The 26,542-nt window shown below is 41.4% G+C and overlaps 1 protein-coding gene across 1 annotated transcript in view; it reads right to left on the reverse strand.

The window, feature by feature from the left end:
- Positions 1-17,810: 17,810 nt before the first annotated feature.
- The window catches only part of ap1s1 (adaptor related protein complex 1 subunit sigma 1), a 37,953-nt gene continuing 29,221 nt past the window's right edge, over positions 17,811-26,542 (reverse strand). The window contains exons 3-5 of the mRNA XM_084344679.1: positions 24,001-24,109; positions 22,860-22,997; positions 17,811-20,704 (exon numbers count right to left, since the gene is read on the reverse strand). Coding sequence (XP_084200805.1) covers positions 20,657-20,704; positions 22,860-22,997; positions 24,001-24,109 — 295 coding nt within the window. The 3' untranslated portion in view covers positions 17,811-20,656. The remainder of the gene's footprint in view (positions 20,705-22,859; positions 22,998-24,000; positions 24,110-26,542) is intronic.

Below are 26,542 nucleotides of genomic sequence, written 5' to 3' on the forward strand. Positions count from 1 at the left end.
AGCCCGTCTCCTCTGTTGCCTCACCTCCGATGCATCCTCTGTGAGTATGAGTCCTTGTCCATCCGCATATAACTCAAACGATGTCAGCCACCGAGTCCATCTTGGCCCGAGCGTAGCTGGCTCTGTGTAGCATGCAAACGGCTGAAGTCCCGACTTGTCCATGCTAGCTGTCTCCCGCTATTACTTAGCTGCACTTTTCTTCAGAAGTCCGACGTCCTCGTCGCCATTGTTGTGTGCATATCTTATTACTTAATTAGAATGCATCCTGAATTGAATCATTACTCGAAGTGTCTCTTTTACTCGCTTTATTGTTCCGACCGTACATGAACAACAGCATGGCTTCCGTAACACCTTCGTAACACTTCCCCTGCGCGTGTGCGTCACTCCTCACACGTGATCAACACAAACCAATGCATGACACTAACGTTAAAAAAAAATTACCATTAACCCCCATCTGTAAGCTGATCTCCCTCCACACAAGTTCCTGTGTGTGCGTTTTTTTGTAGTCATTGATTGTGTGGTGTAAATTCTTATTTAAATTACTATCTTTGCTTATTGTGTGTTTCTTTTGAATGTCTAACGTTATCATTAACTGACGTTACTCAACATTAACTGGCGCTAACGTTAACTAACGTTAAAAAAAAAAACTTACCATTAACCCCCATCTGCAAGCTGATCTCCCTCCACACAAGTTCCTGTGTGTGAGTTTTTTTGAAGTCATTGATTGTGTGGTCCCACAGGATTCTGTGGGACAACACAAGGACAATGAGCCTGTCCACGTCCACTGTCATGTCTCTATCCAGTCTTTATCCACAAGTCAGCACGTAAAGCCGGCTTTGCTCTTCTGGACCGGTGGAGTTGTAGTACGTTTCCATGGTTACATGTAGATTACGGCAGCCAATCAGCGCTGAGCGACAAGCGTCTGACGGCCAGAGACTTGGGGTTTCTCATCTCGAGCGACAGAGCGATTGAGCGTTTTTTCACTCCGTCGCTCGGACGCTGATGCTCTAGCCCCAGTGACATTTCGCCTGAGCGATTAACCGCTCACTCGCTCGTTTGCATTGACTTAATGTGTAAACTTGTCACCAGCGACAAAAATAAAAGGTCGGGTGTGAACGCACCTTTACCCTGGACAGCAGATACGCTGTTGGTACATCCTGGGTTACACCAGAAAGCTTTGGAGACTTCTGAATTGGCAGCCATCCGGGATATGCTGTACTGGAACAGTTCGGGGGATAATGATTTGGGGAGAACTCACCTTACCTTGCACCAGATTGGCACAGGGGGAGCAAGGCCAGTGAAGTTACCTCCCCGTCGTGTCCCTCTCCATTTGCAGCATGAGGTATCAGAGCATCTAAAACAGATGCTTGAGAATGACATTGGTCAGCCCTCTCACAGCCCCTGGGAGGCGCCGGTGGTTTTGGTCCGCAAGCGAGATGGAAGTCTCCGCTTTTGTGTTGATTATCGTAAACTGAATGATTTGACTCGAAAAGATACATACCCTCTGCCTCGTATTGATGACGCTCTCGACAGCTTGAGTAACGCGTGCTGGTTCTCCACTCTCGACTTAGCCAGCGGTTATTGTCAGGTCGAGGTGGATCCTAAAGATAAACCTAAAACTGCATTCATTACGCGTCAGGGCCTCTTTGAGTTCAATGTGCTGAGTTTTGGCCTATGTAATAGCCCCAGTACTTTTCAGAGATTGATGGATCTGATGTTGGCAGATCTGCAGTGGACAACATGTTTAGTGTACTTGGATGATATCATCGTGTTTGGCCGGACTTTTTTTGAGCATTTGTCACGTTTGGATGAGGTGTTAATCAAATTACGCCAGGCTAATCTCAAAGTAAAACCATCTAAATGTAACTTGTCTTCTGCCCAGGTGAAGTATTTGGGCCACATAATCTCAGCGAGGGGTGTGGAAGCTGACCCCGCAAAGGTAGAAGCAGTAAGACAGTGGCCGGCACCAAAAAACCAGACAGAAGTAAAGAGTTTTGTTGGGCTGGCCTCCTATTATAGGAGGTTTGTGAAAGGCTTTGCAGAGATTGCACGCCCCCTTCATCAACTTACAGAGAAGGGTAGATGGTTTAAATGGATAGAGGACTGTCCGTCATCCTTTGAACAGCTTAAGCTTAGTTTGATGTCAGCCCCCATTCTTGCATATCCTTGTCCTCACAAAACTTTTATTCTAGACACAGATGCTAGTGACGCAGGCATTGGGGCGGTCTTGTCACAGGAAGAGGGAGGGCAGGAGCATGTTGTAGCCTATGCTAGTAGGGCTCTGACTAAACAGGAAAGGAAATATGCTACCACCAAGACGGAGTTGCTGAGCATGGTCACTTTTACGAAACATTTCAAGCCCTACTTGTTGGGCAAAGAGTTTGTGCTGAGGATGGACCGTAACTCTTTGAGGTGGCTGCATAATTTCCAGGGACTAGAGGGGCAGCTAGCCAGTTGGTTGGAGCAGTTGGCTAGTTTTCAGTACAAGATTGTGCATCGTCCAGGGCGAGTACATGCTAATGCAGATGCCCTCTCCAGGTTGCCGGCATTCCTGCCAGCTGCCTTGCCCACTTTGACAGAAGGCGAGGTAGTGGAAGGCCCAGTAGCTCAGGCAGGCTATATGTGCAATACAGCATATAGGTTCTGTGGTGCCCCCGGGTCAAGAGGTGGAAGACGAGTTGGCGAAGGCTCAAAGAGAGGATGCTGAGTTGCAACAAGTCATTGCTCTTAAGGGGAGTGGGAATGAGTGTCTACAGCCTCCTAGTGAATTGCAGAGGTTTGCACCAGTCTGGCCTCAGTTGCAGGTACAGGGTGCTAGGTTGGTGAGGTTACCTCCGGTAAATTCTGATGCAGCTAAACAAGTGCAGGTTGTTCTCCCCAAATCCCTGGTGCCAAAAGTGTTAAAACAGATGCACAATTCAGTTACTGCAGGCCACTTGGGGGTACAGAAGTTGCAAGCCAAGGTGAAGGACCGATTCTACTGGCTGGGGTGGTTTGGGGATGTTGGTGTCAGGATACACACTCCTGATTGTGGTTCCCGAAAGACAACTGGACAGCTGTTGTGTGCCCCTCTTCAGCCCACAGTCACCTCAAGGCCATATGAGCGGGTAGCCTTAGACATCTTAGGGCCATTGCCTGAAACCCCTGAGTGAAACAAGTACATCTTAGTTATTGGGGATTACTTTTCAAAGTGGACAGAGGCTTTTCCCCTCCCCAACCAGGAAGCTCAGACAGTGGCCAAAGTGTTGGTAGAGCAGTGGGTCTGCCGACTGGGGGTCCCCCGCACTATTCACACCGATCAAGGGCGAAATTTTTGTTTAAAGAAGTGTGCCAGCTGCTAAACATCCATAAGACCCGCACGTCGCCTTACCACCCACAGTCTGATGGGATGGTGGAAAGGTTTAACAGGACATTATTGTCCATGTTGTCCCTGTTTGTGGAGGAGAGCCAGGCCAATTGGGATGCATTGTTGCCTTATGTGATGTTGGCATATCGAAGTAGTGTGCATTCAAGCACAGGGTTTACGCCCTATAAGGTGGTGTTTGGGCAGGAGATAGTGCTCCCAGTGGATGTTATGTTGGATCTTGATAGGGGAGAGGTTCTCTGCAGCGACGGAGTACGTGTCCAGGTTGGGTGACACGTTGTCCACAGTGGTTAGTGCAGTAAGGGGCCATCAGGCAAGGGCCTCTGGTAGACAGAAGGAAGCCTTTGATGTTAGGGTCAAGTGGCAGTACTACTCAGAGGGGGAGTTGGTATGGGTCTGCTCTAAGGCTAGGAAAAGGGGTGTCTGTCCTAAGTTGCAAAGGAGATATAGCGGCACTTATAGGGTCATAGAGAGAATCACAGATGTCTTATATCGTTTAGTGTTAGTTGAGGGAGGGAATGAGGTGATATTACATTACAATAGGCTCAAACCTTTTCTCTCCCCTGTACCAGAGACGAGCAACCAGGAGGGTACACGGAGGCGACAGGCCACACCTCCACGTCCAGGAGCGAGCAGCAGCACTGGCTGGGTCCGTTGGCGAGCCCCAGGTGTGGCGGTGAGGTCTGGAGAGGGAGAGACCCAACGGCCAGTACATCCAGGGCCAGGGAGCGCATCAGCGACCAGCCAGGTGGTGACGGAAGGAGAGAGGCAGACGGGAGAACCAGCAGGGAGAATCCAGCAACCAGCAGGGGTGCAGAACATAGAGACTTCCAGCCAGGTTGCCAGGGAAGGAGAGAGGCAGGTGGGACGACAGACATTGCAGGAGACGAGCGAAGAACGGCGCAGGAGGCCACCTGTGTGGTCCAGGGACCTTACTCCATACCCTTTCTGCATGTTAGTTTTAATTCTTAATTTTTTACGCAAACTGATCCTACTGCAACTGCGTACACGCGAGTCTCCCTCACAGCGTTTGCACTACGGAAGCCGCGCCGGACAAGATCAACGAGACTCACGATAGATACACACCAGTATTTACTTCCTGCTTTGAGCGACACACAAACACAAGAGGGATCTGCCTACACAAGTGATTTGAAACTTTGACACTCACAGCAGAATGTAAATACTGGTGTGTATCTATCGCGATCTGTCGGCGGGACAGAGAGGATCGGTGGCGGGCATCACTATGTGCCCGCCATCGATCTTCTCCGTCCCCGGCTTGCATCCTCCCGTCCTGCCGACAGCGGCTGCTACCATCACGGCCACCAGCATTATGTGCCCGCCACCGGAGATGAGAGCACCTGCTGTCGGTGGCGGGCACGTAATGCCGGTGGCCGTGATGGTAGCAGCCGCTGTCGGCGGACGGAGAGGGTGTGCCCGCCACCGATCCTCTCTGTCCCGCTGACAGCAGGTGCTCTCATCTCCGCCACCGGCATTACGTGCCCGCCACGATCTTCTCCGTCCCCGGCTTGCATCCTCCCGTCCTGCCGACAGCGGCTGCTACCATCACGGCCACCGGCACTACGTGCCCGCCACGATCTTCTCCGTCCCCGGCTTGCATCCTCCCGTCCTGCCGACAGCGGCTGCTACCATCACGGCCACCGGCATTACGTGCCCGCCACCGACGGCAGGTGCTCTCATCTCCGGTGGCGGGCACATAATGCTGGTGGCCGTGATGGTAGCAGCCGCTGTCGGCAGGACGGGAGGATGCAAGCCGGGGACGGAGAAGATCGATGGCGGGCACATAGTGATGCCCGCCACCGATCCTCTCTGTCCCGCCGACAGTAGGTGCTCTCATCTCCGCCACCGGCATTACGTGCCCGCCAGTGTAAGTGTGTGCTTATGTTATAAATATTGTATTTGTTTAATTAAATGCATTTTGCTGAAGGTGCAAATCCTGGAAGTGATTTTACATCGTGCCCATGTAATGTTAGCAAATGTTATTGTATTTAATCATGACATGATTTGGCCTGATTCCCTGAGCGAGTCCATCTGACAGCACAATGATAATCCACAGGTAATATTTTATGTGCACCAATATAGCTATGACAAGGAATTATATGTAGACTGGGGTTTAAATTACTGGGAAATAAATTACCATTCTGATGGTGCTGCTGAGCACTATCAGTGTCGGACTCAAACAGGTAGTGCTGGGTCCTTCAGAGATGCTGCTAGCACTAGCTTCCATTGTTGCTAGGCTACGTCCTTGTGCAGTACACAGAGGGCTCCCCTCCCGCGCGTGGGCGTGGTTCCAGCGCCTCTAACTGACACGCCCCCAGCGTTTCACAGCAGAGAGAAGTGCTTGTTTTTCCATGATTTTGAGACCTAATTTTATATACTTAGCAATTTTTTTAATCTTTCAAATTTGGCTCAGTGGTCAATGATACATGTTACTGTGGTGTGACAAACTCATAACACAATTTTTTTGCTGCTTTACACGCACTTTAAGTTTCAACATATCAGTGGTTTACAGGAATGTAAATTGCCGACATTTATTCTGGCAACTGAGTTGTAGGCTTAATTCTAAACTAGATGAGAAGCCAGCTTGAATCACTTTTCAGAATCTGTCTTTCATTAAAGAGCTTCATCATGACAGTGACTTCATCAGAGTTATATAGCTTATACAGCTTGATGCAGTTAACAGGACTGAACATGGCTACAGTTGAGAATGTACATGTTTAAAACACTGCAAAACAAAACAAAAAAAATAAATGCAACTGCTGCAGCAATAGCGACAAACTCTATTAGCTTCTCTTTTTATATTTTGTTCAGTCTGCTGCTGACACTGCTTCACATCCTGACATACTGCCCCCACAGGTGATAGCCATAATTGGATCTTGCAGACATGTACCCTAACCCTAACCTTCTTCATTTTAATCCTACCCTGATATGTTTTGACTATCAACTATCTCCGTCTTGAATCTTGGACTCTCTTTCTAGTTCTAGCTTTCATTCCAGCTTGACTACTATCCTAACCAGTGGCGGCTGGCCAATAGGGGGCACTAGGGCGCCGCCCTCCCTGATGGAAATTGTTTTTTTAATTTTTTTTTAATTTTTTTTTTTCCAAAATAGTGTTTATAAAATAAATAATTACTGCTCATTCTACAAATAAATGTCTTTTTAATTATCAAGAACGAGCTATATATATGTGTCATTTGCATCCATGGTCATTTCCACTCTCTCAAGGGGCTCTAGAAAAGTCGCCCCAGGACTGCAGCAGCTCAGCCAATGGTAGACTGTTGCTGAGACAAAAAAACACAGCAACGGGTAATTTAGCCAATTAGCGTCGTCAAATTTGATGAGCTTGGGGCACTGAAAATATCGCCCCAAGCTTATCGTTTAAGTATCCTAGCAACGAGAAACAAGTGTCTGAAATCGAGATGGCAGCGACAAGAACAAGAACACACAGGGCTTCAGCTACCCATAAACTCTGTAAAATCTCTCTTGTTAAACCCTTTCGAAAGGACAACTTTAGGTAGATTAAAAAACATGAATGCTCGAAGGTACACATGAACAACGCTGTCAAGCTAGCCATGCTAGGCAGGACTAGCATAGCTGCGTAGCTGGATGAAGGACACAGGATTGCGGTGAGAAAACACAATGAAGAGGTGGACATGAACAGACATATTTTATCGAAGATCATTGATTGTGTGAAATTCAGTGGAGCTTGTGAGCTGGCATTGCGAGGCTGCGGTGAGACAACATCCTCCGACAACCCCGGCATTTTTCGGGGATTAGTCGATCTTGCGGCGTCGCTGGACGGTGTAGAGGAGCACCCGAAGACCGTCACTGTTTACCTCAAGGTACCTCAAAGACAGTTCAAAACGAACTTTTGGACTACATGCTGTCGGTTCTTCGAGACTGCATTCCCGAGGATGTAAAAAGGGCAGATTATCTCACTATCCAGGCAGATGAAACAACAGACACTGCCACTCATTGTCAACTGGTGCTTGTGCTACGTTACACTGACAGCCTGATTAACGAGTTCATCCAGCTTCCAAACGCGACCGCTGACAGTCGCCACTGCGGTGTTGGAAAGGCTGAAGACTTTTCTTCCTGATGGACAGCGGGGAAAACTAATCGCCCAGGTCTATGACGGAGCTGCTGTGATGAGAGGAGCCACAGGTGGCGTGCAGAGCAAGGTTCAAGACGTTTACGGGAGTGCCCACTACGTACACTGTTATGCTCATCAGCTGAATCTGATAATGCAGCAGGCAACATCCCACACCACCAAGGTCGACTCACTCACTCACTCACTCACTCACTCACAAACACACACACACCAACACACTCACACACACTCGCTCACTCACTCACCAACACACTCACTCACTCACTCACTCAATCACACAAAAAAACACACACATATACAAGTCAGTATTTGCACACTACAGTTGGTACATTTTGTGTTCCTATACCAGTTTTTCTGTGTATAGTGAACTTTAATCATCACCCACCTGTAAATATTACAATAATATGCAATAATATTGTAATTTTTTATAAAGAGTATTCACTAATATATTTAATCCAATTGCTACATTTTATGTTCCTATGACAGTTTTCTTAGTTATTTTTAATCATCATCCACCTGTAAATGTCTCTCAAGAACTTTAATTTTGTATTAAGAGTATTCACTAATATACATCTCATATCATTGTCATTATCTGTCAAACTGTTGATTTCTAGAGGGCAATTAAATAATTATTGTTTATCCCTAAAACAATGGTGTCTTTTGGTTTGGGTTCTTTTATTGGGATAGTTACCGAAAGCTTCTGGCACATACAGCCCCACCTAGAATATTTTTCACCAGCTGCCACAACTGTCTTACCTTGAATGTCAGGCCCCAATGCCTGAGTGTCAGAATGCCTTGACCCTTCCTGCTTTGCCGTGTTATCTCTCTCTTCATGTCCTAGACCTTTGTTCCTTTGACACCCAGAGCAGGAGATATACTTGCTTTAAACAATCCCTACACATGATGGCTGCCTAGTGTATCCTGCGTCTGTTTGGAGCATCAGTAATATAGGGTCAGTATGGGGATGTGTTAATGTCAGGGGTCGGTAAACACATCACCAGCAGGGACAACAATGGGGGAAGTTTCAAAGACAGGTTAACTTGTGCCATCTAGTGGTATCCTCCAGTAACGTGTGTAGTACATGTACTATATTGAAAGTGGGCCCTTGGTGGGAAGAGCCATAGAAATTTGCTCTAATAACCCTCTTTATTTAACCCTTCTGAGGACTTGGGTAGCCATCATGTGCACATAGATAGATTCAAATGTGTCACTAGCACAATGGACAGAATTACTACAGTGAAAATAATAATTTATCAATTCAAAATGATGCAGGTGAAGAGCACTGCATAGAATAAGTTTGGTAAGTTTGAAAAGGGACCCCTCAACCTAGCTACTCACACAGTGTGAAAGCTTGAAGCATAATCTCTACATCCTAAACAATTTTCACTTGAAGAGATAAATAGATCATATCTTTCTTTGACAGTGTTTATCCTGCTATGCTTGAACTGAAGCTCCTTAAGCAAGACAGCAAGGCCTGAATAAGAGAACAGTCAAGGTACAACTACACTCTTCCTGTAGACACTGGCATCCAACTTTGAATCTTAACTTACTCAGCCACATCTACTATCATCCACTATTTTCCAACAACCACATCACTGTCTTTCATAGATTACAAAGGTTGTGATTGAGGAATGTGATGAGTGTACAAATGAATTACCTATTTGAAATGAAAGGGTGGTATCTGTCCACAACTCTTTGAGGCATCACAAGGAGGATTTTCCTCCATAGGATTACATTGAATTGGAAGATGTAACAAAACCATTGTAAGCAACAGACATTGAAAAAATATCTTAAAAATATATATTATTTATCAGATAACGTAAGACGAACATTGAATATAATAGACTTCTCAAAGAAAATGAACATTCAAACGTTGATTCTTACCCTAGATGCCGAAAAGGCCTTCGACAGGGTGTCATGGCCTTTTATATTTGAAACCTGTAGTAAATTTGGTTTCCACGACACCTTTATCAAATGGCTTCAGGCTATGTATAGTAGTTCAAAAGCACAGATCAGAGTAAGTGGCACTCTCTCTGACAGTTTCGAATTACAACGGGGAACAAGACAGGGAGATCCCCTATCCCCTCTTATCTTTGCAATTTGCATTGAACCCCTGGCAGTATGTATTAGAGCAACCAATGAAATTGAGGGTGTGAAAGTAGCAGAGCAATCTCATAAACTGGCTTTATATGCTGACGACGTGGTTTTATATCTTACAAACCTAGAAAAATCACTACCAGCCCTTATGCAGGTTATTGATAACTATAGTAATGTGTCACGATATAAACTAAATATACAGAAGGGTGAAGCAATGGCTCTAGGAGCCCCAGTAAGCAGAGAGGTGAAGAGTAACTACCTATGGCAGTGGGACAGGGATAGAATTAAATACCTGGGAACTGTGCTACCAGAGAATAACAAATTACTGTACCAGTTGAATTACAAAGGCCTGGAAGCACATGTTAGACAGGATATGAATAGGTGGAAATTAGCCATATGGTCCTTGGGTAGAAGAATAGATGCAATTAGAATGAATGTACTCCCCCATTTCTTATTTTTATTCCAGACAATACCACTATATATATGTGCAAACACTTTCAAAACTTGGGATACAATGATTGGTAAATTTATATGGGATGATAAGAAACCCAGAGTTAAAATGAAGACCTCGAAAGTGGCCAAAGAGAAGGGGGGACTTGCTCTCCCAAACTTGAAGCACTATTACATGGCAGCACAAATGCAGCACATACGTACTTGGTTAAATCATAACTCAGAAGCAAAGTGGAGAACAATAGAGATGTTTATGTGTCATGGTCCAATAAAAACGATTCCTTTTTGTACAGAATACCAACGAAAAGTACCAGTAAAAGATAATATATCACTTAGAAGTACTCTAGAGACTTGGGCTAGAATCAAAAACGTTGTTGACATAAAGAAAGACTTATTGGCTCTGAGAGAGATAAAAGAAGACCCCGAATTCATGCCCAATAAAATTGATGAAGCCTTTGACATTTGGGCACAAAAGGGATTGACCACTTTTGGACAGTGTTTAAATGAGAAGGGAATAATACCATTTGAATCTTTAAGCAAAGAGTATAATTTGCCGCATTCCCACTTCTTCTGATATTTACAAATAAGAAGTTATATCCAAAATAGCGAAATAACAAACAAGACCAGCATAGACTTACATCCACTGGTGCAATTTTTGATAAAGAATTATGATAAAACTAAAGTCCCATATCAAATCTCGGCTGTATACACCATTTTGGAAAATAATAGTAAACATCAAGATATATAGGCAAAACTGAAATGGGAAGAAGAATTGAATATAGGCATATCAGAGGAGAGCTGGAAGGAAATGAATCAGAACGTTCATACAACTACTGTATCGCCGTATTGGAGAGAATATGCATGGAAAATACAATCACGATACTTTATAACACCGGTGCAGCAAGCTAAATATAATAATAAAATATCATCAAATTGCTGGAGGGAATGTGGCGAATCATACGCTAATGTTCAACATATATTCTAAGATGTGCTGTTCAATTAAATACAGACTATGTGCTGCTAGGAAGGACCACAGAGGAAAACGATAACTATTTACTTAGGGTGCTGCGTATAACTGCTCTAAAACAAATCACCAGACACTGGCTCCAGAAAACCCCGCCCACAATGGAAAAATGGAGTGACACCATTCGACAGGTACATCAATGGAGTATATAACATATAAAATGAGGGGCAACCTCAAATTATATGAGAAAAGATGGGCCAAGTGGTCAACCTACTACAATTAATTTAATCATAATGTGTTTGTTGTAGCCGTGATTATCCTATTTGTTTATTGTATATCTTTTTTTTTATTTCATTTTATTTATTTATTTTCTATTTCTTTCTATTTATTTTCTAACGGGCGGACTCTGGCTATATTCTTAAGATGGTAAAAATCTTTGTTATGTTTTTGATGTGTGGAATAAAAGTGAGCTCAGAGTCAAAAATCACGCCCAGATTTTTTACAGATTGTGATGGTTTAAAATCCTGTAACTTTGGTAAAAGTTTCTCTCTCTGGCCTTCAGGACCAATGACTAAGACCTCTGTTTTGTCCTGGTTGAGCTGTAGGAAGTTTGCTGCCATCCATGACTTTATATCTAAAATGCAGTTAAAAAGGGCATCAATTGGCCCTGTGTCATCAGGAGACACAGCGATGTACAGCTGCGTATCGTCAGCGTAGCTATGAAAGCTGATGCCGTGCCTCCTGATGACGTCCCCAAGGGGAAGCATGTAAAGATTAAAAAGAGTTGGACCTAAAATTGACCCTTGGGGAACTCCACACTTTGTCTCGTGGATTCTAGAGGAACATGTATCCATACCTACAAAGAAGCGTCAATCAGTAAGGTAGGACGTGAACCAGTTAAGAAAAGTACCAGAGAGGCCGACCAGGTTCCTCAGTCTGTTTAATAAAATGTGATGGTCTACCGTATCGAAGGCGGTGGTTAGATCCAGTAGAACCAACACTGTGAGTTTATGATTATCTAAATTGCTCCTGATGTCATTTAAAATCTTTAAAAGGGCTGTCTCTGTACTGTGGTTCATCCTAAAACCAGATTGATGGCTCTCTAAAATATGTTTTGAGTTTAAAAGATCATTTAATTGATTAAAAACAAGTTTTTCTAAAATTTTACTTAAAAATGGTAAGTTGGATACAGGCCAATAATTATTTACAACATTGGGGTCTAAATCGCTCTTCTTCAGAGGGGGCTTCACCACCGCCGTTTTAAAGGAGGTGGGGAAGACACCTGTCTGAAGAGAGCAGTTCACCATATATAACAGTTGTTCCTCAAAGAATCCATAGAGTGTTTTAAAAAACGGTGTGGGAATTGGATCTTAAAGGCAGGTTGTGGGCTTTACCTGGGAGAAAACTCTACCAAGTGTCCTCGCATCAACCAGGGCAAAACTTTCCATAGGTGAAATCAATGACATCAATGATCCAGTTGCGTCGACACTTAAAAACTGTTGGGATAACAGACCGGATCTGATGTCATTGATTTTTCTTCTGAAGTGGTCTGCAAAGTCCTCGCAAAGGGCGTTGTCTGGTGTCTTGGAGGATCTTTTAAAATTTTTGTTTGTTAAAAGATCGATTGTGGAGAATAAGAATTTGGGATTTTTTTTATGATCATGGATTAGATTTTGAAAGTGGGAGATTCTTGCCTGTTTGACTGTGTTATTGTAAGTTTTGAGGTGTTCACGTAGTATTTCATAGTGAACTGTTAGCTTTGATTTCCTCCATCTCCTTTCAGCACTCCTGCATTCCCTTTTGAGTTTTTTAATTTCCTCAGTTCTCCACGGGGGTGTAGGTCTTTTTTTGATTGTTTTAATTAAAAGTGGAGCCACTGAGTCCAGTGTTGACTTTAATTTATTGTTGAAGTTGTCAGTGATTAAGTCACAGGGTGCTGGTAAAATTTCGGCAGGAGTGCTCTGTAAAATCCGGATAAAATTTGCAGCCACTTCAGAATTTAGGTAGCGTTTCCTCACTGTTCTCACAGGGGCCTCCCGCTGGTTAAAACTGGTGATTGTAAAAAACACACAAAAGTGGTCAGATACAGCCAGGTCCACAACAGAGGGCGCACCAATGGACAGGCCATAGGATATAACCAGGTCTAAGGTGCGCCCCCTGCTGTGGGTTGGGTGCGTGACATGCTGCTTAAAATCAAGGCAGTGTAAAAGGTTTAAAAATTCTCTGGATATTGCATCTGAGGAGATGTCCACATGTAGATTAAAATCACTGGTTATTCAAATTCTGTTAAAAGTGTAATGAATAATTGATAAAAGTTCTGAAAACTCATTAATAAAAGAAGTGGAGTACTGGGGTGGTCGGTAGACTGTTATACAGAGGATAGGTGGGCTGCTAAAAACAAAGGCATGGTACTCAAATGATGAGTAGCTGTTAAAACAGACTTTGTTAGAGTGCATGGTGTTCTTTGTGATTGACGCAGTACCACCTCCTCTTTTGCACCCCCTAGTTGAAAATAAAAAGTTAAAATTTGGTGGGGAAGCCTCAGTGAGAACAACAGGTGCATCAGTGCCGAGCCATGTCTCTGTAAGGAGAATGCTGTCCAGGTTATTATCTAAAATTACATCATTTATGATAAAAGATTTGTTTGAAAGAAAGCGCACGTTCAGCACAGCCATGAACGAGACTTGCGATAGATACACACTGGTATTTACATCTTACTGTGAGTGTCAAAGTTTCAAATCACTAGTGCAGGCAGATCCCTCTTGTGTTTGTGTGTCGCTCGGTCGCTCAAACGGAGAACGCGGAGCGTGCCTCCAGGCAAATATAGCATAGTGACTGTTTAGGCTGTAAAAATGTACTAAATGACGTCATTTCGAGTAAACTCTGGATGTCGCCACTTCAGGACACTTGTATTGCAGCGGACGAGCAGTATGGAGCAATATTTAAAAGTTTTTGTGTAGTTTTATGGACCTTTTCGTCTCAGGCACCACTTACGCTCGTTATATGGATTATTGTTGCTGGAGGGTAGCCCCGCGGGTCTCCAGCTGCACTTTGAGGAATAAGAAACTACACTGGACTTATCATCAGCATGTGGGTGAGTCGATAATGACTGAATTTTGTTTTAGAGTGAACTAATCCTTTAAGAATGTGAGATTGCTAAAAGAAAATGTTTTCCAAAGATGTCTTTTTCTGCTGCGTGAAATGAAAAATACATACATTTTCCCTGAGATATCTCATCTGGTCCTATTTTGGATGAAAGATTTTTATGAAAGCACTGACAGCAATACCTTACATTGTCACAGTATGTAATACTACAATAATAATAATGATAATAATAATAAACTTTATTTGTATAGCACCTTTCAAAAACAAAGTTAACAAAACAATGGTAATGCAGTAAATCCCAGAAGTTAAAATATGGACAAGATAAAATACATAAATAAAAATAATTATAACAGCATCAATTAACAAAAGCAATTGATGAAAGCTCTAAGAGGAGATTTAAAAGAAGACACTGAGTTTGCCTGCCTGAGATCCTCAGGCAAGGAGTTCTACAGCTAGGGTGCTTGGACAGCAAAAAGCCTGGAAACATTTGGTCGCAAGACAGTATTTTGGAACCATTAGTAGGACCCTGCACAGAATCACAGACAGCAATCAGGCTCATAAGGAGTCAGCAAATCACAGATATACTGTATGCAGGAGTCAGACCAAGGCTTTAAAAACAAGCCGTTAAATCTTAAAATCAATCCTAAAACTCACAGGTAACCAGTGAAGGGCATCAAGGATTGGTAGAATGTGGTCGCTCCTCTTTGTACGTGTTGAAAGCCTGGCAGCAGCATTTTGTAAGAGATAAAGGCATGGACGACCTTTTCAAAGTCTATGTAGGAAAGGGATGACTTGATCTTGGTCAGCTGTCTCAGTTGTTCAAAGCAGGACTGTACCACTTTTGTCACCTGGGTATCAATGGACAAATTCAAGACAAAGATAACACCAAGGTCGAGGGCCTCCTTCCAAGCATTATGAGATAGGGCACCCAGACCGATACTGATGCCATGTCAAAAGGATTTAGTTGATATAGCCTAGCTTTAATCAACAGTCTATGGGCAGTAAATAGGAAACCACTGCATAACTTAGTAAGAAATAATCAGTTAGGGTTTTATAACAACTATACTTCCAGACATATCAATTTAGAGAAAGTGAAATTTTGCTGAAATTTTGCCAGGGGAAAATCTGGTTTGTTCTATATCATGACTGATCACTTATGAGCTTTATTATATCCTACATGTCATTGCAAAGGCATTTATAGTATAGCTGACATATTCATCCCAGCCAAAGCTTTTTGTGACTTAACATTGGATCTAGCTCCAGAATATTCTGAGTATGACATTTTTTGTAGTAACACAGGACCAGAGTGGTAAGCCTTACCTGGTGAAGCAATCTCTCTGTCAAAGGGTAACTCGACCAATTTTTCACAGTAAAGTGTATTGACAGGTCTTGGGGTGTACTACTGCATATGTGAAAAAAAGGTATAAGCCTTTTGTTGCTCCAGAGGAAGCTACATGCAATCTGATAAATTGCCTTCAGTGATGTCACTCTTTCTAAGTTGCATTGTGGGTAATGCAGATGGCAGGTTTCGAAAGGTTACAAAGTAAATGGATTATAATTTTTTAAGATTCAAGGGTTTAAAAAATAAAACTATATGTTTGAGTCTTTGTACTACATCTATAAAATGGAGTGTTGATAATCAATTGAGGAGTCTCGGGGCCTGGGGAGTGAAGCTGCTCTGTAGTCTGGTGGTATGGCACAGATACTTCTGTATCTTTTGCCAGATGGCAGCAGGGTGAACAGACTGTGGCTGGAGTGCGTGTTGTCCTTAAATATACTTTAGGCTCTGTGCAGACAATACACGCAATTTTAATCACCCGCTGTAGAGCTTTCCTGTTCTGTGCTGTGTATGAACCATGCCAGTTTGTGATGTTTCCAGTCAGGATGCTTTCTATTGGTCCTCTGTAAAAGTTTACCAGAATCTGGCTTCAGAATTTAGCCTCCCAAGTTTCCTTAGGAAGTAGAACCTTTTCTGTGCTTTTTTTTTTCCTCCTGATATGAACTCTCATTGTTGTTTGTAATGCGGCTGATGATGTTCACGTCATCTGCATACTTCACAGTAGAGTTCTCTTGATGTCTGGGAGTGCAATCGTGGGTGTACAGTGTGAACAGGAGGGGGCTGAGCACACAGCCCAGGGGGGCTCTGGTTTGAGCACTACCATATAGTGACTGCCAATCTGTACTCTCTGGAGTCTGCTTCTGAGGAAGTCCAGTATCCAGTTGCAGAGTGTTGTACTCGAGCCCAGAGTTTTCCAGTCAGCTTCATAGGTGAATATGTGTTGAATGCTGAGCTGAAGTCAACAAACAGCGTCCTGATGTAGCAATTTTAAGCTGTCTGTAATGAGTACAACAGTTTTATGAGTGCAATACTAGACCAGTGGACTGGTTTTTCAAAACCTGTCGCCCCCACTACCCACAATGCAACTTAGCCACTATATGACATCACTTGAGGCAATTTATCAGAGTACATACAGCTTTTCCGGAGCCACAAAAGGCGTTATACTGTTTCCACTTATGCAGTAGTGCTCCCCAGGACCTGTTAACTCACTTTAATGTGTAAAATTGCCCTTTCAATTTCATTCATATTTTATCAACTGTTTCAATTTATTAACTTAATAGTTTTGGATCAGAATTTCCAATATCTGGGAAAAAAATCTTTAAAAAATAAATCAATAAATAACACTTAGACTACATTTGTTTGGGTTTTGATTAGTTTTAACTTTGGTGAAAACTGATAAACGATTTGGACTCAAATTGAATAAAACCTAACCCTTTGCATTAGCATAGAAGTAAGCGTTTGTAGAACCCGCATACATTTGACAGAAACCTTCATTACGCCTGCCGACTCATTGACATTAAATTATTTGTCTGATTACAAGTTGATCCAAACCAAGTCAAACTGAAGGCCAGTTGAGATAGAAAGAAAATCTTCACTTCACTTAGGAAACCAAATTGAAAAAAGTTTGCCTTTTTTAAAAAGTATGGAGTTAACCAACCCTGACGTAAAACCTGAGGTATGGACTCAATGTGACCCTGGTAAATTGTTACACCCCTGAAGAATGCATTAAAAAATTAAAGCAGATGTACTACTGTTAAAGAAATGCACTGTGTTGAAAATAAAAGACAGATTATCTAGCTTGTACAATTCCTAATTCCAAGATGGCATTGGAGACAGATCACCAACATCAGTAAAAACCACACATTAAAAAATAAGAAAAATCACTGTAAAAACATGTATGAGACAATAATATATACTTGTCTAAAATTCTGTTTATTCTAATTGACTTGAAATTTCAACCCAGTTTTAACATGAAGTACCAGCTTGAAGTACCAGCTTGTAGTACCAAGAGAACAATGTCAAGTTCCCTCTCGGACACCAAACTCTGCTTATTTTCGTTCCATCTAAGTGTTTGCGTGCTGCTGTCTGGAGGAACAGTGTGTGAGGTGTAATTCTCAGTTGCACTTTGTTAAATTGCATAATACAGACTTGACATTTCCACCTTGTCAGGTACATCAGTCCACTAACAGTACACATGAATGGCTCATATGTAAACAAAATATTTAATGTCGTAATGCAAATGTCAAATGTCTTTGGTTCATTATTTACAATCCACAATGCGGTTTATCACACTGTGCCTGTTATGTTAGGTAAATGAGCCAATCACAGATTTAGGACTGAATTCCAAACAATACAACTCTGCCTTCATGAGAAAATTTAATAGAATTTCTTAAAACAGCGAGTCTAATTCAAACAAGTGATCAAATATACTGACAGGTGTTTTTGACAGCACCTCAGGATTAGTAAGTACAAGCACGCGTAGAGAGTGGAGCCTGAAAACAAATGAAAAAGTGTTACAACCTTACATCATAGTGATGGCCCTCAACCCTATTCGTTAAAGATAACAATTTACTTTTATTTCAGAGAACTGGGGAATCAATGCCTCGACATGGCTTTAATGCATGAGGCAACAAAACAAGCCATTAGAGACACCACAATATTTAAACGTTATTGCAAAAGAGAATAAAGGTGAAGGTTTAAGTTATTACCAATATTGTTTGCTATAAATATCCACTTCATCTTTCTGAACTGCTCCCTGTTTCAACTGGACAGTAGTTGTGGTTGTATGTTTTTTTCCTTCTGAAGTGGCAGATCATATAAATATTGTTAAACTACAGCCCAGTCACCAGGATAAAATGTTAGCAGTTCATGTTTCTGCAAACGACAGGTATGTTCATATTTGTACGTCATAGGCTACATGTCATATCATGTTACATGTTTATTACCTGACTGTTATGTCAGGAGGTGGAGGTGATGGTGGTAGACTTTGAGGCAACAAGGCGACCAAACCAGTGACTGTGGTTAGAGTCTGCATTTCAGCATTTGTAAGTATGAAACCACTGAATATATTTGACACACAGCATTTCAACATTTGTAAGTGAGCATGTGTCCTAATACCAACCCATTGGTTTTGGTGCCTTCACCTTCATAAGCACATGATTGTGTCAAGCGCAGAGATATACTTTGCCAACATTTATTCTAGCGACTGGGTTGTAAATTGGGGCCCTGGTTTGATTGCCCAGTTTAAACAATGCTATTATAAGTGGTGAGAACAAGGGACAACACTACAAAAATAAGTTGTAATTAAATTGAATAACCCTTTATACAAGAGAATAACAGACTGAACACAGCTTTTGCTGTCATGACCTGAAATGTGTGAGAATAGTACTCGCATGTGTCCAGATATTGAAAATAACAGCACTTCAGTGGAGGACTGCGTTTTTCACATTGCACATTGCATGTTATTTCCCTTGTGATGTTATAAAGAACACAACCAATAGGACTAATGGTAAATGCTATCAATACAGGTTTCTATAAACACAGAATAAAAGTAACATTCTACAAATATTCTATATTTTTTTGATTGTCACCAAATCTCATGTGCAGAGCCAAACAAACAATGAATGTATCCTCATAACAAGTATTGTTTGTGTATCCAAAGCCTGATATAGTATTGTATTCCACTGTGTCATAGAGCTCCATATTTGTCCATTAAAACACATAAATAAGCCACACTGTTGCAGTGATTGTTTCTTCATTACCATGAACACACACACTTCAATTTATTTGACTCAATCCCACATACACAATCCTGCTACCTGAAATACTCACTACAGAACTTAATCCGTCGGTGAAAATTGTCCCCAGCAAATGCATTATTTCTTCCTGTTTGAGTAAGTTTGCTAAAAATACAATGTCCAGCTGTTTAAATGGATTATGAGCTGTTTTTAAAAATTAAACTATTTTTGGGAGGGAACAAATGTCTGACTCATAATTCTTCTATTTTGCATTTGTTTTGAATGTTCATTAGGAATGATAACATATGCTTACAAATTGATTGAAAAGTTGAATCTTTTCAATCAAAAAGATTGAATCTCCCAGCAGGATTTGACAGTGTTCCACATTGCAAAAATTTGCCAGCAGTATTTGAATACCACAGAAGACCAAGGAGTCCTGACTGTCATGGACTTTCCTCCAGAATCACCTGACCTCAACCCCATTCAACATTTATGGGGCACATTTTGTGACATTAAAAGAAGCTTTGTGAAACTGTTAAATCATGCTAGGATAACATGAGTCATCAGGTTTTGCACAAACTTATAGAGTCCATGCCAGCTCGAGGACATCATGAACAATTTTCAGAGATTCAAACAAGTGCAACATACAAGTACTTTGACTAGTGGACTCAACATTTGGACCCTACTGTATATGTGACCCATTTTAAAATATTTATGTCTTCAGTAGGAAACATTGCACTTAGGGCTGAGAGCCACAGACAGTAGGGAAGTCACAATGTATTAGGAGACTAACATATGGTTAGCTTCGGCCTTTTCATGTAAATTGTGAGAATTTTGAAAATACAAAAAATTATAGAATAACAGACTTATTATTAAAGTGAGGCCCAGCAATTTTTTCTAATTACCCTAATCCCTATTCAAGTCCTGGTCAACAGTCAGTATCTGAAAAAACTTCAAAACAAGGCATGACCTGTTCAACCAGCTCTTTGCATCAAAGCACCAGTCAAACTGTCACCCCACCTCAACTCTGTCTGTATTCAGTGTGGGCTCTTAGCACTCTGATAAGCAAAGCTGGACTCACTCCTTTAAAAATCTGAACACAGCCACACACGTTTAAAATGTATCCCATTTCCTCTTCCCCACGCTCAGAACACACACGCACACACACACACACACACACACACACACACACACACACACACACACACACACACACACACACACACACACACACACACACACACACACACACACACACACACACAAAGCTAAAGGGCCTGTCAATGCAAGGATCTTCCATTCTTAACTGACTGTCTTTTTCCAGTGTAACACTGTACATCAGTCCCCAAAGCCACAGATAAACAGCACCATCTCTGTCAGTCCAAGCATGTTCAATCCCAGCTTCTGTCCCGCCCCCTCTCATCCAGCCCTCTGCCTTAGGATCTATAGTCTCTCATAACGCTGCTGTGTACTACGCCAAGCCCATCTCCTCCAACACACTCCTAGGCGACTCATCCTCCTGTAAAGGAAAACACAGAGACGTTAGAATGGAAGAGTCACTTACACTTTTTAAAAAAAAACTATGTAAAAAAAAATGACAAATTTCATGGGGCTGTCAGCTCTAAGAAGTACAGACATGAATCACTACAGTCAGCTGGACCATTTATATCACGTTACATTATGGCATAATGAATCCCTGAAACATTAAGAAATGTGGAAAGAAAAATAAACATAATCCAGTCTATGGCAGATCACAGCTTTCCATGCCTTTTTGCACCTCCTTTTCTTCATGTGTTCAATACTTATTCCCTTTGTCATTTCACTCATGACTTAATTTATGGAAATATATGTTTGATTTATTTATATGTGTGGTTTACTCGGGTTGTTACCGACATCTGGTGACAATTTCATGTCAATAGCCCCATCAGAAATATATTTACTGAGAAAAATGTTGACGTGTTATTTTCCCTGCTGTAAGCATAAGTTCAACACTGTTGTTTATTTACACTCTATTGAAAATTCTGGCCATATCTGACAAATTGCTCCTTCATTGCAGTTGCAGTTTCTGGTGAACTCTTGGATGCTTTTGCTGTGTGCTAGGTGTGTGACTACAGGTGCATCTCAATAAATTAGAATATCGTGGATTACACACCAAGTGAAATAATTCAAGCCTTTATTTGTTTTAATCTTGATGATTACGGCTTACAGCTCATGAAAACCCAAAATTCAGTATCTCAGAAAATTAGAATATTACATAAGACCAGTAAAAAAAAGGATTGTTAATACAGAAATGTCGGCATTCTGAAAAGTATGTTCTTGTATATGTACTCAGTACTTGGTTGGGGCTCCTTTTGCATGAATTACTGCATCAATGCGGCGTGGCATGGAGTCAATCAGCCGGTGGCACTGCTGAGGTGTTATGGAAGCCCAGGTTGCTTCGATAGCAGCCTTCAGCTCATCTGCATTGTTGGGTCTCGTGCCTGTCATCTTCCTCTTGACAATACCCCATACATTTCTATGGAGTTCAGGTAAGGCGAGTTTGCTGGCCAATCAAGCACAGTAATCCCATGGTCATTAAACCAGGTATTGATACTTTTGGCAGTGTGGGCAGGTGCCAAGTCAAATGAATGAATTCCGTGCCTCTCAACTCTTCCTCCAGACTCTGGGACCTTGATTTCCAAATGAAATGCAAAATGTACTTGCATCTGAAAAGATGACTTTGGACCACTAAGCGACAGACCAGTTCTTTTTCTCCTTAGCCCAGGTAAGACGCTTTGGACATCGTCTGTGGCACAGGAGTGGCTTGACACGAGGAATGTGACAGTTGTAGCGCCCATGTCCTGGATACGTCTGTGCGTGGTGGCTCTTGATGCACTGACTCCTGCCTCAGTCCACTCCTTGTGAAGCTCCCCCACATTTTTGAATGGCCTTTGCTTGACAATCCTCTCCAGGCTGCGGTTATGCCTGCTGCTTGTGCAGCCTTTCCCTACCACACTTTTTCCATCTACTCAACTTTCTATGAATATGCTTGGATACAGCACTCTGTGAACAGCCAGCTTCTTTAGCAATGACCTTTTGAAGCTTACCCTCCTTGTGGAGGTAAGTCAATAACTGTCTTCTGCACAACTGTCAAGTCAGCAGTCTTCCCCATGATTGTGAAGCCTACTGAACCAGACTGAGAGACCATTTAAAGGCTCAGGAAACCTTTGCAGGTGTTTTGAGTTAATTAGCTGATTAGAGTGACACTTTGAGCCTACAATATTGAACTTTTTCACAATATTCTAATTTTCTGAGATACTGAATTTTGGGTTTTCATAAGCTGTAAGCCGTAATCATCAAGATTAAAACAAATAAAGGTTGAAATATTTCACTTTGTGTGAAATGAATCTATATAATATCTGAGTTTCACTTTTTAAATTGAATTACTGAAATAAATAAACTTTCCCACGATATTCTAATTTATTGAGATGCACCTGTATGTCAGAAGCTTCAGATCAGACCAGGTGCAAAGGAGTGTTGTTTTCTCATTAGTGTGCAGATATGTAAAACACACTCTCTTTGCACGTCACCTCAAGCCCCTCCTTTCCACCCCTTAACAGTGACAGAAAGTTGAAGCTGAAAATCGGTCACACTGAGAAAACACCACTGACAGTGGTGGGTGAAGCCCAGGTTACCTCCTGCAGTAGGTCTGCTTGTTCAATGGCCTTGAGGACGCTCTTCTTAGACGTGTCCTGGATCTCTCCTCCCATCAGGAACTCGTCTAGAATGAAGTAGGCCTTCTCAAAGTTAAAGATGATGTCAAGCTCACACACCTGCACAAACAAACAAAAAATGAATTGCTTTCTAAAGCAAAGAAAGTCTTCACATGCTCTGGATGGTAGAACATCTCACCTAACTCTGTATGGGGCATGGAGAACTGGTTCCAAATAAGAAGAGGAATCATGAAGACATTTTAATTTCAATTCTGGTCTTTGGTGCCTGAACAAAATTCACTTGTGCTACCTTCAAATAAACAGAACACTGCAAACACCAACCATATTATCTACCACGGCCATGCTATACATTTTTGCGAGTCTCATGTGAGTTGAACTTATATCTGTCTCCTAATTTGTCTTATTAAATTGTGAATTGAGCATTATTGTCAGTTACTCTACTCAGCCCTTGCCAAGTTGCTTGACTAGCTGGTTAAAAGCACAACAAGTGTGGTTGTCTTGTAACTCGGGCTGTCAATCCATTAAAAAATTTAATCGTGATTAATCACATGATTGTGAACTCACATTTTTTACCTGTTCTAAATGTACCTTAAAAGAATATTTTTCAGTTTCTAATACTCTTATCAACATGGGAGTGGACAAATATGCTTTCTTTATACAAATGTATGTTTAATATTATTGAAACAATCAAAAACAATGACAAATAATGTCAAGATTAGTCTCCAGAATAACCTCAAAGGTACTGCATGCTCAAAAAATATAATGAAAGCATAAAATGGCAAACTCAAGCCAAACAAGCAAAAATGTAACATTCCGTAGTAATACTAACACAATGTAGTGTCCAACCTTACACTTGTAAAGGTTAACTAAACAATGTTAATCAGCCTGCAAGCTGCAGCCACCCATTTTGCTATCGCTGTTGAAAATTTGTTGCATGTAGAGTTGTTCAGGCGTCTCCGTTGCAAACTATCCAGCGTAGACTGCCTTTGGGGAGGGGGAGGAGGGCCAAGGGTCATGCGTCAAAAAAATTAAGTTTGACAGCCCTATTTGTAACAATCTCAGGGGGTAACATGACAAAAAGACCAAGAAATCTATGACTTACACTGCCAAAGTACTTATCCAGCAACTCTACAAAGCGGTGGATGACTTCCAATGTGATCAGCTCATTGTCCTGCTCTTCAATTGCACAACAGAAATACAGGCTGGCATACCTGCATGAACAGACACATGACCACACACACAAAACACAAACACAACATATTAATATAATAACACCTCGCATTATAAAATATTCTCTGTGACAGAGTAGAATACAATGCAAAACAAAGTAAAAACATGCATGTAGACATGTGAAGTAACAACCAGTGTGGGACACCAGAGTTTAAAGCTACAGTTCCTTCATTTACCACTAGATTCAGGAAACAGCAGCTTATGGATTTTACTGTTGGATGCTGCTAGGTTACATTTATAAATTCTTGTGTTGAACTGTTTAGAAGCTTTAATCTCTCGAAGAAACAATTACTACATTACCCAGATTGCATCATGAAACTCTGAGTCTGTCTTTATTGACACACTGTTTGGAGAAGAGTGCATTGACCAAATATACACCTCTAACATAAACATAAACACTCCTCTGAAATACTTAGGGTTGGGTACCGTTCACAGTTGTACTAATACCAGTTCTGATACCGATACCTGGAATTTGATAGATTCTAGAGACAATATATCATAGTCCATATTCCAGTAACAATGCACGTCACATGTCAGTCAGTCTTTCTAAGTTTAATTTCAGTAGCATCAATTAGCAATCTGGTTAAGAAAATACTATTTGAAGTAGACATTTATACATTTAGCTATAACTGCTCATCAACCTCGTGCTGTAAGGATAAATGTGATTATAAATGTGAGCAAACAACAATTTTTATATGTGCTGCCCTCTCATGGCAAACAACGTCTCCCCTAGTGGTGGCTGTATTTTAAACCAACTGGGAATTTTGAGTTTGCTTTTTGACCCCTTGAGCTTGTTGTAGCGGCTCATTGTTACAGCAGCGGATTGAGTTACACTGATTCTTGAGACTTCGGCAAAAACATGTCCCACTAAGAAAAGTGCTAATTCTGCAGAAGAAGAATAACATTTTCTTGTTGAAAATAATGATGGTTGATCATCTGTGGGTCTTCTGCACAAGTGGAACATTTTTAAATATGTTTGTTTATAATTTTATAATTTCTGTGATTATATGTCAGCCCAGTACCTACAAAACCAGATGTTGCAAAACAACATTTCAATTTGATATAAAACTGTGAAAAAATCATGCAAAATGTATAATATTGATTCCACATGAAAGAGTAGAATTTTAAAAACATTTTTAAAACTAAAAGCATCGAGTTTTCAGCAATATTTATTCTCATTTTGTGATTAGTCAAAATGTGACTCACGTTTTTGTCAACACCAAAGCACTAAAATCAGGCACCCCCCCAGATGGTCAACTATATTCCTGAGGAATCCCTTTCCACCTTCAGTGTTTGCTAAATGTAACAAGGTCAATAAAGCTGCTATAACTTTGGTAGAATATTTAAATATAAAATAAAATAAAATAAAATACTGAGGTACATAAAATAAAATGCTGAGGTATCGTGGAATAAAGGTAAGATTAGTATAGATAGGATAATTTTAAATTAAGATAAAAATTAAGATATAAGATATAAATATAAATAAATAAATGTATTTTAAGAAGAAGCCAGAGGCAGCAAGCAATGTAAAGAAAGCGAGATGGCTCCTGTATACAATGAGTATACATGAGTTTCTTGAAAAAAGTGTGTTTTTGTCACCACCGTCAGACGTCAACTCATAGTATGATAGTGTTGACAAAAACATCAAAATCATCCCTAAATGGAGCTTTGAATATAATTTAGGATCACACTTTAATGTTTCATTTTAACCTCTTAATTTATAATATACATGATTTCTCCTGTATTTCCTCGTCAAACAGGCCTATGTATCCCAACATGAATGTGACCCCCCGTGACTAACACCATAATTTGATTTCATTTTTACAACCATTTTGTAAAACTTCACCAAATTAAACATGGTTATTCCATTAAATTCTGACTTTTCATTTATTTTAGGAAGTTATGGCTAGGTCATAACTTCCAAAGGACAGACCACCATTAGGTGCAAAATGTGTCGGCGACCAGTCCTCAGGAGAACTGGAAACACCACCAACCTCTTCCATCATCTCAAAAGGTACCATCCCAAGCATGAGTTAGCGCTATCATGCTAGCGTCAGCCTCCCTGCAAGTAGCCAAACAGCCCAGCCCCACTGCTTCTACTAGTCAAACTTCAGTTCGACAACCAACAGGTGCCACTGCTTTTTCAGACATTACCCCATATGAGAAGAAACCGAAGTGACACAAAGACATAACCAGCGCAATTATGTACTGTATCACTAAAGATATGATGCCTATAAGCATGGTTGAAAAATCAGCTCTACACAGAGTGAAGGGTAAAGTTGGAGGAGCAGCTCAGAGATGTCACCGCTGATATGTGGTCTGGTCGCACGTCCGAACCACATCAGGTCTTACAGAACAGGAGGCATTACAGCTGAACTGAACAACTACCTGCAAGCTCAAGAATGTGCAATATT

The sequence above is a fragment of the Pagrus pagrus genome (genome assembly GCF_965226575.1).
Source record: "Pagrus pagrus genome assembly, chromosome: 22".
Lineage (NCBI taxonomy): Eukaryota > Metazoa > Chordata > Actinopteri > Spariformes > Sparidae > Pagrus > Pagrus pagrus.